This window comes from Lagenorhynchus albirostris, chromosome 14 (assembly GCF_949774975.1).
Source record: "Lagenorhynchus albirostris chromosome 14, mLagAlb1.1, whole genome shotgun sequence".
Classification (NCBI taxonomy): Eukaryota; Metazoa; Chordata; class Mammalia; order Artiodactyla; family Delphinidae; genus Lagenorhynchus; species Lagenorhynchus albirostris.
In genome coordinates this window covers 59,557,852-59,572,816 of record NC_083108.1, presented here as the reverse complement: position 1 = coordinate 59,572,816, position 14,965 = coordinate 59,557,852, and the positions used below count along the sequence as shown (strand labels likewise).

At 44.9% G+C, this 14,965-nt stretch overlaps 1 protein-coding gene across 3 annotated transcripts in view; it reads left to right on the top strand.

The window, feature by feature from the left end:
- Window positions 1–14,965, top strand: part of PIEZO2 (piezo type mechanosensitive ion channel component 2) — a 335,172-nt gene that overhangs the window by 239,400 nt on the left and 80,807 nt on the right. For 2 of the 3 annotated variants that reach the window (XM_060170423.1, XM_060170422.1), the window contains exons 16-20: window positions 1,826–1,974; window positions 4,204–4,377; window positions 6,803–6,844; window positions 13,349–13,381; window positions 13,730–13,923. In XM_060170423.1, coding sequence (XP_060026406.1) covers window positions 1,826–1,974; window positions 4,204–4,377; window positions 6,803–6,844; window positions 13,349–13,381; window positions 13,730–13,923 — 592 coding nt within the window. The remainder of the gene's footprint in view (window positions 1–1,825; window positions 1,975–4,203; window positions 4,378–6,802; window positions 6,845–13,348; window positions 13,382–13,729; window positions 13,924–14,965) is intronic. The other variant, XM_060170424.1, reaches the window with a different exon arrangement.

Sequence of the window (14,965 nt, the reverse complement as noted above, 5' to 3'; positions counted from 1 at the left end):
GAAGTAGCTCCCTTCAGCTTGTGCACTGATTTTAAATGTTAGGTTCTTAAAATGGTGGAGAAGTGGTTAGAGTGGGCATCCTTGTCTTATTCCTGGTCTTAGAAATGTCCATCAACAGAGGAATGGATAAAGAAGATGTGGTACATATACACAATAGAATATTACTCAGCCATAAAAAAGAACGAAATAATGCCATTTGCAGCAACACGGATGGACCTGGAGATTACCATACTAAGTGAAGTGAGTCAGACAGACAAAGATAAGTACCATATGATATCACTTACATGTGGAATCTAAAATACCACACAAATGAACTTATTTACAAAACAGAAACAGACCCACAGACGTAGAGAACAAACCAAAGGGGAGGGGGGAGGGATAAATTAGGAGTTTGGTATTAACAGATACACACTGCTATATATAAAACAGATAAACAAGGACCTATGGTATAGCGCAGGGCACTATACCCAGTATTTTGTAATGACATATAAAAGAAAAGAATCTGAAAAAATATATATATAGCTAAATCACTTTGCTGTACACCTGAAACCTATACAACATTGTACATCAACTATACTTCAATAAATAAAATAAACGTGACAAAACTGAAGAAAAACAAATGCATGTGTAAAATGAAGTCAGAAAAAATTCATAACTTTTTCAAAAATTATTAATTAAAAAAATAAGTCTGGGGCTTCCCTGGTGGCGCAGTGGTTGAGAGTCCGCCTGCCGATGCAGGGGACACGGGTTCGTGCCCAGGTCCGGGAAGATCCCACATGCCGCGGAGCGACTGGGCCCGTGAGCCATGGCCGCTGAGCCTGCGCGTCTGGAGCCTGTGCTCCGCAATGGGAGAGGCCGCAACAGTGAGAGGCCCGCGTATCGGAAAAAAAAAAAAAATAGTCTGTATCATTAGATTACACTTTTGAATAGTAGTGTAAAAACCGTGGCTGGATAATCTAAAATACTGGATAATATTCGGTTCATTTGTATTTCAGAGTTTGGAATCAGAAAATCATGCGCATGTGCGTCTGTCTGTGTTTACAAATGTATGTATAATGCATTGAGTGCTTTAGTATTTCATTAATTAGAACATATGAAATGTTATATTGAAATGAGTTAGCCTCTCCACAAATTCCGTGTAACTGATGACGGGTGGGAACCCGATGATGTACACAAGTGTAACAGTAAACATTCCTGCCGGCAACCAAGCAAACAAGTAAAGCAACCTCGATTAACAAGAGGCGATTACCTGTGGAGATGAAAATGTCTCAACTGAGGTCAGTCACACTTTGAAATACCTTTTGAAATTCCGGGTAGATGTTCCCTAATGAAAACCCACAGGTTTTTGGTAGAGAGGGATGCCTCCTCTCTGTGGCGGTCTCACATTTGAATTCATACGGCATCACTCTGAATTTCAAAATGGAGGCAAGTTCCCCAGCCATGACCACAAGCACAGAATACACCTCCCTGAAAGCCTCCCGTAGACCAGATATAGACCAGACATCATGCCGAAATAAACATGATTAATGATGATGATACAAACATCATTATTTCATCCTCAGAACAACTGGAAAGTAAGTACTCTTGAGGAGGAAACAGGCTCAGGGTAGCAGCTTTGCCCAAAGACACAGCTCACAGCTTCTGGTGGAACCGGATTCCAATGCACAGCCACCCAACCCTACGAGGAACAGAGCCTCAAAAACTAAATATGAACTTGCCTTTGTTTTCAAACATTCGTAAATGGAATCACCTGTCTTCTTTGAATAAAGCAGGTGTTTTTGTGCGTTTTCCTCTGACCGCTTTTTTTTTCTCGTTTGTTGTTCAGGTGCACTATGAGTGGTGGAGACGGATCCTGAAATATTTCTGGATGTCGGTGGTTATCTACACGATGCTGGTGCTCATCTTTATATACACATATCAGTTTGAAAACTTCCCGGGCCTGTGGCAAAACATGACTGGATTGAAAAAAGAAAAGTAAGTAATTGTGGTGGACAGCGGGATGGAGAATGACAAACAGCATGAGGTTGTGAATGTGTGTCGTTCAAAACATCTTTCTGGGAGGTTTTAGTAAAACATGACATCATCACTGGCTATAAGTTCCTCCAGAACTTATAGCCAGTGATGGCTATAAGTTCCAGAAGAATGGTACAGATGAACCGGTTTGCAGGGCAGAAATTGAGACACAGATGTAGAGAACAAACGTATGGACACCAAGGGGGGAAAGTGACGGGGTGGGGGTGGGGGTGGGATGAATTGGGAGATTGGGATGGACATATATACACTAATATATACACTAATAAGAACGTGCTGTATAAAAAAGTAAATTAAATAATATTCAAAAAAAATAAAGTTTCCTCCAGAAGAGGACTCAGGTCTTGGTCATTTGGGGTTCTCATGACCTTGCCCTGAGCTTTTAGCACATAGTAGGTACTCAATAAATATCAATTGAAAAGTGAATTTTCCGCCCATTATTAATGAAATGGCATTTTCTAGTGTCGGTTTCATGTGAAGCACACCTGCCCGGTTCCTCACTGTCATGCTTCTTCCTTTCTTAGCTGGAGCCCAGTTCCTCATCAGTAGGTTCATAAGGTAACACATCAGCGTCTCCTCACTGATAGAGCAGGTGCTAAGATCTAAGGAGTAGTTGGTACCACAGGAAAAGTGCTCAGAGACTAGTGATGATGAAATCTTTCTTGTGCATGAAATAGATAGGAGTCTAGGCTTTTCTAATTTGCTTCTGTAAACTTCTGAAGTTCGTTTAGAAATCCCACCAGAACTGGGCATAGAACTGAGTATCCTGAGGTGGCCAAGAGGAAAGTTTAAAAGGAGGGTTCACTGTGTAGCTAGACTAATATATCTTTAAGTCAATTCAGCAAATATTTCTTGAGTGCCTCCCCTGGGCCAGACAATCTTCTGTACCTGAAGATGCAACAGGAAGCAAGAGAGACAGAGTCTGAGCCCTGTGGAGTTTATAGTCCAGGAGAGGAGACAAACCAAAAACCTACGTAGTGTACAAACAAATCAACTGCGACACGTCTGTGAAGGAAACAGAAACAGGTTGAGGTACTGAAGAATGGGGGACAGTAACTAGAGATGGAATAGTCAGGGCAGGCTTCCCTGAGGAGGCGTCATTTTTTCTTTTGGCTGCGCCACGCAGCATGCAGGGTCTTAGTTCCCCGAGCAGGGACTGAACCCACGCCCTCGGCAGTGAAAGCGCCGAATCTTAACCACTGGACAGCCAGGGAAGTCCCCGAGGAGGTGTCATTTTAAACTCCTGAAGAATAGGAAAGAGCTTGTCTTTAGAAAACTGTGTGAGTTGGGAGCTGGGAGGTGGACGAACATTCCAGAAAAAGAGAGCAGCAAATGCAAAGGGCCTGAGGCAGGGCAAACTTTGGTGTGTGTGTGTGTGTGTGTGTGTGTGTGTGGAAAGGCAGGAAGTCTGGGCTGTGGGGAGCAAGGGGAGAAGTGGGAAAGGTCAGCTAGGCACCCGGAGGTGCAGGGCTTGTAGGTAGTGATGGTTTGCATCTCATTCATGGTGAAATTTCTAAAAGTCTTTAAAGCACCCTTGACTGGCTGAGGAAAAAGTGATGTGTGTGGAGGCCAAGAATAGACACAGGGGCTTCCCTGGTGGCACAGTGGTTGAGAGTCCGCCTGCCGATGCAGGGGACACGGGTTCGTGCCCTGGTCCGGGAGGATCCCACATGCCGCGGAGCGGCTGGGCCCGTGAGCCATGGCCGCTGAGCCTGCGCGTCCGGAGCCTGGGCTCTGCAACGGGAGAGGCCACGGCAGTGAGAGGCCGCATACCGCAGAAAAAAAAAAAAAAAGAATAGACACAACAGCACGGTCAGCCAGCAGTGGGGGGTCCTGCGAGTGAGGATGGCGGCTCCACCTAGAATAGGAGGTGCTAGAAATGAAAACGAGGACAGATTCAAGGGTCGAAGGAATGCAGATGGTGGGGACCGGAAGGCAAAGAAAGCGTCGGGGGAACGCCCTGATTGGGGCGTTTTGCACGAGGTAGACGGTTGTGCCAGTGAAGAGCAGGGTGGGGAGAGAGGGGTGGAGGACAGCTCAGCTGCTTCAGGAAATGGGGAAATCGAGAATGCTGTCTTGAAAACACTCAATATGAAATCACTGTGAAACAGCCAACTTCCAGGAGCCGTTCGGGTAGGAGAGCCCACCGGGGAAAGCCGTTTTGTCTTGCAGGCTGGAGGACCTTGGCCTAAAACAGTTCACGGTAGCCGAGCTGTTCACGCGCATATTCATCCCCACGTCCTTCTTGCTGGTGTGCATCCTGCACCTTCACTACTTCCACGACCGCTTCCTGGAACTCACGGACCTGAAGTCCATTCCCAGCAAGGAAGACAGCACCATCTACAGGTGAGCCCGTGCAGGAAGCTCCAAGAAGGCAGCCTGGACCCTCCCAACCATCTCACTTAGGATCTCAGCCCTGAACTTGCCATGAGTATCAGCCTGTAAGTGGGGAAAAAATGAGAAAAACTGCGGAATATTTGACGGCTCTTTGTGAAACAGTTGGTAGTGATTTATGATGGTTCATGCAGTGATCTTGACAGGCACGTGAATTAGTTCAGAGTCGCTGTGTAGACTGGAATTCCTTAACGGTGGTGATGTGGCTTTTGTGTCCAGGCTGGTGAGGTGTTTTTAGAACATTTACAGAATCTGGCTAATTCGGAGGATGAGTTTTCTGTCGCACTAACGGGCAGAGAAGAAGGCGCTGTGAGTGAGAGCGCAGTGCAGAATTCTACCTTCCGTCTTGGAAGGGGAGAACCTTGGCTAAAAGGAGAGAATCTGCCATCTATGAGTAACCAGAATAAGATTTAAGGAAAGAAAGCGAAGGCAGGGTTTTCTTTCATCAGTTCCCTGCTGTGGTCTGCCCATCAATAAACACAAATTGTTTACAAGTAGCAGATGGATCTGGCTCTCCCTGGCCATGTGTGCTGAAGCCACGGTGGGTCATCACACATGCCTAGATCTGCTCCATCACGGGGAAATTACAAGCACTCGTCTAATGAACCTTGATACTGATTTTCCTCTCTGCTTCACATAATAGCCTGTGATTCAGTTCCTGGAAAAACACTTGTTAAGTAAATAAGGGAGCAAAGTGCTGTATTCAAAGGAGCACAGATGCCACAGTTGAAAATTCCCCTTAGCTCTTTTTCAAGGGAAACAACGTGTCCATCCAAAGAAGGTGCAGCAGTATCTCATCACGCACAGTTTATGAAATATCAAACTGTCTATGTTGTGCTGTGCTAAGGAGTGGAATTATGGAAAACTGAATTTGTTGCACAGAGTTCCTGTTAAGTATGTAGAACCTGATTTAATTATGTAGGTTCTGGAGAAGGACAGCAGCCTATGTCAAGATGTGTTCTCCCTGTTTGCTCTGGTGTCCTGCCAGCCCATAACCCCCTCGCCTGGCAGGACAGGGAAGGAGGCCAAGCAGTCTGTTCAGTCTGAGACTGGAGCTGGCCCTCCTCTGGCCGCAGCTCAGCCTGAGCACCCCCCTTAACTGTTGCTTTTCCAAGAAAATGTAAAGGGCGAGGCGAGAGCATATAATGGCAGCCACCTGAATGGTTTAGGAATGCAGGATTTCATTTTTGGTTCTATGAAAAACAGTTTTCTAGAAACTCGAGGAGTTCAAAGGACTCACTCAAGTTCGGTGTTTTGGGATTTCATGCAAGAGTCCCCCAAGTTTCAACTTGGAACATAAGATACGTATCCCATCTTTTTTGCAGCTCTTTTCCATTGTAGTATTTTCCTTACTAGCAATTTTCACCTCACGGTAGTTTTAGTCCCTAGAACGCTAGTAAATGGCTACATTAAAATCAAAATGATGAAGAAAAACGTATTTTCGGGGTTGGGATTGACTGTCCCGCTTTGCCTTCTCTGTTCCTGCCCGCTTAGTAGATGCTGGGGAAAAAAAAAACCACAAAACTCCCAAATTGGGAATAATCAATGCATTTTATCCCTTAAAGTGATTCCAGTCCTGTTGTTTCTGTGAATAGCCAACTGTCCTTTTTCCTGTTTTGTCTGTCGTTTTTGTGGTTTGTGTAGGCCCTGTAGGCAAATGTCACTTGTGTCTGAAGCAGAATTCATTGTGTTTAGCCTTCCACAATTTATAAAGTTAGCATTATGAAAGTGTTTTATGATATACCTTATGTGAAACTATTATTAGTTCTAGGTAGGCATCCTCAGGAATATCATTTCCCTTATATACTGATAAAATATATAATATAACATAATCACAATGTAATTATTATATAATATATACTTAATAAGGTACTAAATAGCCACTCCTTACTTAAATGTCCGTCACTGCAGTTTGTCCATAATTTGTTTTAGAAAGTACTGTGATGCATATAGAAATAGAATGAGTTTTTTCTGTCTTCAGTTTTAGAACACCTCAGAAAACAGTATGTTGAATATGGACATTTAGGAGGATTTTCTTCTTTTAATTCTGGGGAAGGAGCAAGAATTAATGTTTTCCGTGGTATTTTATCTGATAAATGCGTTCTGGACATGTAAACCTTACAGATTCCTGACAAGGTGTGTGACTGGGTGGGAGGGAAGGAGAGACTGTTACCGTCCGGCGATTTCCCGACTCTGATTTCTCTGCTGCCGAATCTCGCTGTCTGGACCCTCCTCCAGTGCATGAAGCATGTCGGTGACACATGTGGTGGTGCAGAGCTTACGGGACATCAGCTCCTCCTCTCTGGCTAACACTCTCCTCTTTCTCTCTCCAACTGTCCCCCGCTGCCACCGCCTGCTTCCTTGTGCCCCCGCGTAGCCATGCCAAGGTCAATGGGCGCGTGTATCTGATAATAAATAGGTGGGTACCTCAACGTTTTCTCTCTCGGTTTCCTTTTTGTTAATGGTCTCTGGGGGTGTTAAACGCTTCATTAGCTTGTAAGTGGAAAATGGCATCATCAGACAGTGGGCGTGGCCTGCAGGTGCGCTGGATGTCTTTTGCAAACCCAGCCATTCGGCGTTTGGACCGAACGGTGCTGCCGAGTGGACTTGGAGGTGGCCGCAGGTCTTCAGCTGGCCCTCGGCGTTGGCCTGGCTCAGCCGCAAGCCCCACTGACGTCACCCTTGGTAGCATTGGTTCCCGGCTAGCCTGCGAGCCCACCTCCCTCTTGAACACGTGATGGAGAGTTCAGCTCAAGAACCAGCTCCTCCACAGACCTGCCCAACACTGCCGGCTCCCCGCTGAGCGGAACTGCCCTTGCTCTGAATTTCCGGGGCACTTTCTCATCACTGTCCCCCGACACTGGCCTTCAGCCCCTATCTGTCTGGCTGTCTTGTCTCCCCTGCCCGAGGCCTCCACCCCGCAGGCCCGGGGTCCCTGTAAAATCCATCTCACTTACCGTGGAGGCTTAACCATTACTGGACCCTCAGTAGATATTCCTGAATGAAGTGACAGTGGTCACAACAATCTATGGTTAAGAGAAAATTAAAGCATCAGTTTCTTCAAATACACGTCTACTTGAAAGAGCAACGTATCGAAGGACGGTATTTTACATGACCCAACTTCACGATATATTTGCTTTCTGCCAAAAAGGCAAAGCTGGGCAGTACCTTAGAAGCATATCACCCAGCTGGGGAGATAAGCCATGCAGGTAACCACACATAATAAAGAGTGAGCTTTGACATGTGCCGTGTGTAGAGTTATCCTCAAGTGCCCTAAGAGTTCAGAGAAAAGAGCCTTTGGGGTCTGCTTTGCCAAAACTCTTCTTACCTTATCAAGTAGGTGAATTAAAATGCCCACTCCCATAACTTCGTGTCATTAGTAATCAAGTCAGTAATTTAGGTGATAGAAACATGTATTTTGCAAGAAATCCACTTAACAAAATAACCCTGGGAAAGATTTGTTGGTTTTCTAGTCGTTATCTTAAGTAAAATCCCAAGGCTGACAACCAAATAGCAAACCCTAGGAGGCAGAACTTCTAGAAGGAGGTGTAAAAACTTAGCGCACCGTGTGCAGATCTCTGCAGAAGAGGAAGGAGGCTGGGCTTGCTCCCTTTGGGGCCGGTTTTGTGGACAGCCTGAGAGAGAAAAGTCAACCTCAGGTTTTTAGCTGCCAGGAAGAGAAGTAAGACAGAGACTCGAACTAGAAATCTCGAGCAGCTGCATCAATCTTATCCCTCTAAACATAAGGAAGCACAATCTCTGTCTCTCTCCCTCAGTGTTTCTCATAAAGTATTGACCATTTGCTTTAAGAGGAGGTGGCTGGGGCACCCAAGAGGTCAGGAATTGGTTTGATGGGCTCTGATGGCTGATACACTTGGCCTTCCGTATCCGCGGGTTCTGCATGCATGGATTCAACCAATTACAGATCAAAAATATGTGAAAAGAAAAAAAATTCCAGAAAGTTCCCCAAAGCAAAACTTGAATTTGCTGTGAGCAAGCTACTATTTGCATGGCATTCACATAGTATTAGGTATTGTAGGTCATCTAGAAATGATTTAAAGTATACAGGAGGATGTGCATAGGTTATATGAAAATACTACACCATTTTATATAAGGGACTTGAGCATCCGTGGATTTTGGTATCTTCGGGGGTCCTGGAACCACTCCACCATGGATACCGAGGGACGACTACAAGTTTTGGTCCCCGTTGTCCCCGACTTTTCTCTTGAGAGAAAGCCTATGCCCATTACCCCAAGTCACAAGGCCAGTGAATTCACTCAGGAGTTCTTAGAATGATCTAGATGCAAAGTCATCTAAAATAATTTAAAACTTGAAGCATTCCACCATTAGGTCAGTCTTCTTTCCAGTGGAATCTCTCATTTTTGTCTGAATGCTAACATTTTAAGAAAGGCCAGAGTTCTGCCTTAAGGGACACGTGACCTAACAAACCCGTCCCTCTCTGGACAATGTGTGCCTCTGAAAGGCTGCACGTGACGTGTGGCCAATGATAGGGTGAACCTTTTATTTAAGTAAATAAGCTTTCCATCTCCCAAAATTTATTTCTGTACGCTCAATGCTGTTTTATAAGGAGAATAATGTGTTTGTAAACATGAGTTCCAGTGAAAGAGGGGACATAGCTACATTTGACTTCTGCGTCGATTACAAGTTAGACTTGACCTTACGAGGCGTGAGGTGGCGGGTGTGTTTAGGGCAGTGGGTGACTGGTAAAATTTTGATGATGTGAAACATTGCAGGAAGTTCCAGCTGAATCTGTAAACAGACTGATTTAGAAGAGTTTAACAGGAGTAATGATTATTTCTCCCACATATACACAAACCAGAGCCATTATACCCAATCTTGCCTAGTAGAATATTTTTGGAGGAATGACTACCACACAGAGTTAAGATGTGACATTAAATTGAATTAAATTAAATCAACTGCTCATCTTTGAATACAGTTTTCTCAAAGTGCTTAGGAGTTCCAGAATATAATCTTAAAGAGTTTTAAAACCTCTACTTTAAATATTACTTATAAATAGTACACATTTGCAAGAAAGTGCCTTTTTCCTAATAGTCTAATGAATGGGTTGAGTGCAGTTTACCTTGGAGTAGTTATAAATAAATAGAATTTAGGCCTTAAGGGATTTTACCGTAGTAGAATTTCCATTTTCTTTATTGGAAAGTAGCTTAATATGTGGCTTTTCAAAGTCAACTCCTAGTACAGACTTAAACCTCTTCAACTCTCCATAATTTGTTTCTTTGGTTTCAAATTTGAATGCCTCTCCAGTGTATAGAATACACTCAGCAAACACTCAGGGAATGATAGTGTGCACCAAGCAAAGGGAGGTGAGCAGAGTGAGACTGGATTTCTGTCCTCAAGGAGAGAATAAAATGGTGTGGACACAAATTGAGAAATGCACACGTTGACTTACAGAGCTGCGGAAGCATGAAAGAGAGAGGGTGGGTGAATAAACAGACAAAAGTCACCTGCTCTGTTGGGATGCAAGAGGAGAGAACCGTCGTGGCTAAGAAATAGAGGATTAAGCTCAGAGCTTGGATCATCATAAAAGCAAGACCAGAGTTACAGGCGAGGTCAAGAAAATGCAGAAGAGAAGGAAATGGGCTCCCTGAGGGGAAAGACAGGCAAAACGGTGGGATTTAAGGAAGCTGGGGCGGGGTCCGGGAGAATCTGGTTCATCAGCTGGTCGGTTTGGATCCCAAAGTGGAAATCATCCACCAGTGATGGGATAATCCACACGTGAGGATCAGCAGAGAATTACAAGCATCCTAAGTTCCTTTGCTGGAAGTTTCAGGGAATGTTTTTTTCACTAGAGGGTGGTTTTTAATTTAGTCTTTGAAAAATCAGGATCCCTTTTTAAAATTAGTTAGGGGGAGGTACGTATCTAAGTTAAGGTACACAGGCTTTCCTGGGGAATCGATACAGCCGTCCGTGACAGCAAAGGGGCAGCCAGTTCTGCCTCGACCCTGCCCTGGGCAGTCGGACCCCAGCCCTGCAGCAACCCACCCGATCTGGCCACATGGCGGAGGGAGGTGATGGTGGCCATAAGAGGCCCTGGGCATTGAGACTATCAGAGACGGATTCTCGAGGGAGAAACGTTTGCACTGTTCTCTGAATGGCCATTTTAACACACAAGCCATTAAGGAATATGCTGATGACAGAATTAGAGTCCAAATTGAGCGCCCACCCCAGCAACCTGTGCTATGTGGTCCCACACGAAGGTGTGTCCTGATTCTGCCTCTTCCTTAGCATGAACTGATGATGTGGATTATCAAAAAGTATATGCAAATCTGTCATTAGCAGATGGTTCTTTACTCTAAAAATGTTCCTGTGTACTAAGCACCGTGTTAAGCACTTAACGGAAATCACCTCCATTTTCACAACATTCCAGGAAGTGGGCACTGTTATTCCATTTCACAGATCAGCAAACTGAGATTTAAAAGACACGGCAAATATATACTGGGTTGGCCAAACAGTTTGTTCGGGTTTTTCAGTAACATTGGAAAAACCCCAATGAACTGTTTGGCCAACCCAATGTGTATATATACATATATATATATATATATATATATATATATACACACACACACACATGTATAACTGAATCACTTTGTTGTACACCTGAATCTAACGCAACATTGTAAATCAACTATATTTTAATAAAAAAATTAAAAAAAATAAAATAAAAGACATGGTAAGGAACTTTGCCAAGTCCTCTCGCTAGTAAGATGTCTAGTTGAGGCTTGAATCTAAGTCGTTCTGATTCCAAAGAGCACGCTTATTGTTCTGGATTGCCTCAAAAAAAATGCTATGAGAAAAATGAGAAAAAAATGGAAGTCGAAAGGATTCACACAAGTGTCTTTTTAAAATAGAAACTCCAACCATGCATTGAAAATACTTTCATCTGTACTCATTTTATGCACGCAAATTTTCTCGGTGAAATTTCAGGTGGCAAACGCCTAGGTTGGTAAATTATAGCCTGATACACGCTTCCCCTTTTGTCTTTTCTTTCTTTCTTTCTTTCTTTCTTTTTTTTTGTTGGCCCTGTGTTACAAGCTCGGAGGTCAGGCTGCTCCAGAGGGCATCAGTGTCACTGTTTCCTCACGAGGATGATGTCAGAGGGGAGGTAGCAGCATTAGACACAGGAGCTCTCTCCCCTCTCCCCGACACCCCCAGCTCCATCAAGTCCCAGGTCTCCTGTAACTGACAAGTTTCCAGAAGTAGATCTTCCGGACTTACTTCCAAAAGGTTTAGTCTGAGGTTCTTCTGTGATTCCTTCGTTCAATAATCTCCCCTCAATCTGGACAGCCACTCTCGTGGCTGGAGGACTTTTTGTTACGGAGCCATAGTGGCAACTGCAGAAACAGCCTCATCTCTGGGAGTTTCCCTCCATAAATAGCACTCATTACTGGAAAGTTGTTTTCAGTATCAAGTCGTGGCAGTGCCGAGGTAGATTATATAAGTGGTCATACTTCCACAGTAAAATCCACAAATTTCTGTCATTGTGAAAGTGGCTTCTCACTTGTAAAATGCAACCCCTTGCTTACCCTGAAGAGGACATAGAAACATTGACGTTTGTGTAGCACCTGACTTTCACCTTAATACCCTTTAATACGTAGAGTCCTGATGAAGCAGGGACAGAAAAGAAGTACCCTGAAAGTTGATGCATGGAGCTGGTGTAGGAGATGTGGAACTACAGTTTCCAGAATGGGGAACTTCCCCAAAGGTGGAGGGTCAATTGTCTACCTTAAGAAAATAAGCAAGTGTGTATCTGCACAATTTCTTCTACCATCCTCAGAACGTTCTTTGTTCATTAAATGAACAACTCGTTTCTGACACTCTGTCATTTACCTACTTGACACCCTGTTAAAAAGAATGACTTTTGAAGGAGAACCTCTCTAACAGTCTAAGGACGATGCAGATTCATGACCACAGTTATCCAATATCACAGGCGTTTTAAATGTAAAACCAGCAAGTTGCATGTGAGCTTGGATTTTTATGTAGCCAAACTTCCTCATTTTGTAAAACACAAAAAACAAGTAAATTCCAGAGAGGTGAAATAATTGACTCAGAGCCCACAACGGTACAGATATAATAACATGATTAAGTGTCCATCCTGTTACAGCCGGGCTGAAATGTATAGATTAATTACTGCAAATGGAGAGGACTATGTGTAATTCCAATAGACCTTTTCCTAATATCTATTGCCCACAAATATTCCTTCAAACATTCATTTGAATATGAATAAAAAGATATACTTTTTTAAAAAATTGAGGAGAAAGATCGTACTTGTTATTATCCACCACAAAATAAGCTGGACCGCCCGAGAGTCTGCTGGGCTCGGTGAGGCTGCAGCTCCCACGAGCTCAGAGGCTCAGCTCCCTCATCCAGCCTCATGCATGTCTTCTCAGGAGAGCTGGTCTAGTAGCTCACCTGGTGCCCAAGGATGGGGCGTGATGCAGGCTTCTTACCCCCAAAAGCATTAGCACCCGCTGCATACGCTTCAGATGATGGCAGAATGGGGTTGGTCTCTGCAAAGGTTGACTGATGTTACACGTTATTTAAGAATTTTAAAATCCCTGCTTACCATGTGAATGACTTGATTCCTGGGGGATAGTTTGCTGTGTAACTAAAAAAGCATGATCTGATTTGCCTCAGCAGTCTCTGCATTCTGTCCTTTACCACTGCAGTCCCGTCCACTCTCAGATCAGTTGCCAGGCACAGGGTTCCCAAAGCCCGCTGCTGCCGCCATCCTGGAATGCACTTGGCGTTAGGACCCCTGCACCCGGGGTACAGGAATGCAATAGTGGATGATGTATAGCATGATGTGTGATCTCTGACTTTCCTTATAATTCTTCTGTTCTCATCTCCTTTTTTCCCTTTCTATTTCAATTACTTTGAGCAGCATCAAGAAAAAATTACCAATCTACCAAAATGAGTAAGTCCCCCTGTGAAGCCATGAAATGCTTGCTCTACACAATGCCATTTCATGCTTCTCCATCCTAAACTCTGACCATTTTCTCCTGTGGGAAAAATGTCAAGTTTAGGTGTCGCTAGCTCTCATGACCAACTCATCACTAGAACCTGAATTGGAAGAGCTAACCAAACCTGAGTTTACAGTTCGTTGTTAGAAAGAGCTTTAAGAAATAAAAAGCGACCAGATGCTAACAAGCCCACATGCCAGGCTGTGTAGTGACTTCCGTTTTGTTTATCCTCCTTCACGGGCCCCTCACTCGCATCCCCCGGAAGCCTTCCCTCCCCTGATTCGGCTGCTCTCTGCCCACAGACTGGCCCACCCCGAGGGAAGCCTTCCGGACCTCGCCATGATGAAGCCGACTGCCAGCTTGGAGGTGGCGGAAGCCAAGCAGCTGGCGGGACCTGGGGAGGAGAAGCCGGGGGGATGCCCTGCAAAGGCCAAGAAGGGCGAGCTTGGCAAGGACAGTGAGGAAGAGGACGACGAGGAGGAGGAAGAGACGTCAGGTAAGCCACCCGCCCGCCCCAGGAGCTGCTCAGAAGATGCCGGCTCCCAGACGGAGGGAATGAAACACTGGCTTGCTCCAAGTGCATAAAACGAGTATACGCTCGACCCAGGCAGTGAACTAGAGACCAGGGTGTGGTCTTTTGGTTGCTGTAGTCATAGTTTTCCTGTTCCAATTGCCCCAAGGATTTCCCTGTAATTCTGACTTAGAGGAAGATGGCAGATGGCTGGTTGTCTGGGTCCTGCAGGGTCCTGCCCAGTTTCGTTTAGTCTGTTAGTTCCCAGGAAGCATGGAGGAACCAGAGATCACAGCCTTTGGTGGGGGAGGTGACATTCTGAGGCTGTGATGCTGAGATGCTGCCCTTGTTTTTCCTGGTGCTCTGTGCTTTACAAAGTAGAAGATAAAAGGCAGCACCGGGAGGAAGATCCCTCCCAAAGACAAGCTCCCCACAAACTGGCCCCTTCGCCCACTCGTCGCAGAAACCCTAGGAGAGGCCCAGAAATGCACCCTCCGTATCTGAGCGATGTGCCTTCCTCAGGTGAAGGAAACCAAGCTCTGGGGACCACGGGCTCAGGACTAGGTTGTGTTTTATACTTAAAGGCAGGTTTGAGCTTTACAATAACATCTCACCAAAAACTGGGCTGCAGCTTCCTCTTTACTTGCCCCTGTAGCCTCGAAACTGTGCCCAGGTGTGACCTCAATCTTGTAGTGAGTCACCTGAGTCGCTCTGTAAATAAACATTTTCACACTAACTAAAACCTTCCTTAAACTTTCAGAACCAAGTATATTACCTGTTGCAGACACCCCAGCCAGGTCAGGAAACTACGTACAGAGACCCTGGGTGTTATCTGCCTGGGGCCGTGAGCTTCTGTCTGCAGAGGCAGGGACAGGCTGATTGCGTGAAACAGTCCTGTGAGGACTTTTGTTCAGATTAACCGGGACAGACCACCTTCTAGGCAGAAGCATGACCCTAGTCTGCAAAATGTTATTCCCTAGCACAAGGTGGAAGGTAGAAAATGACGAATTTGATTAAAAATTATGAC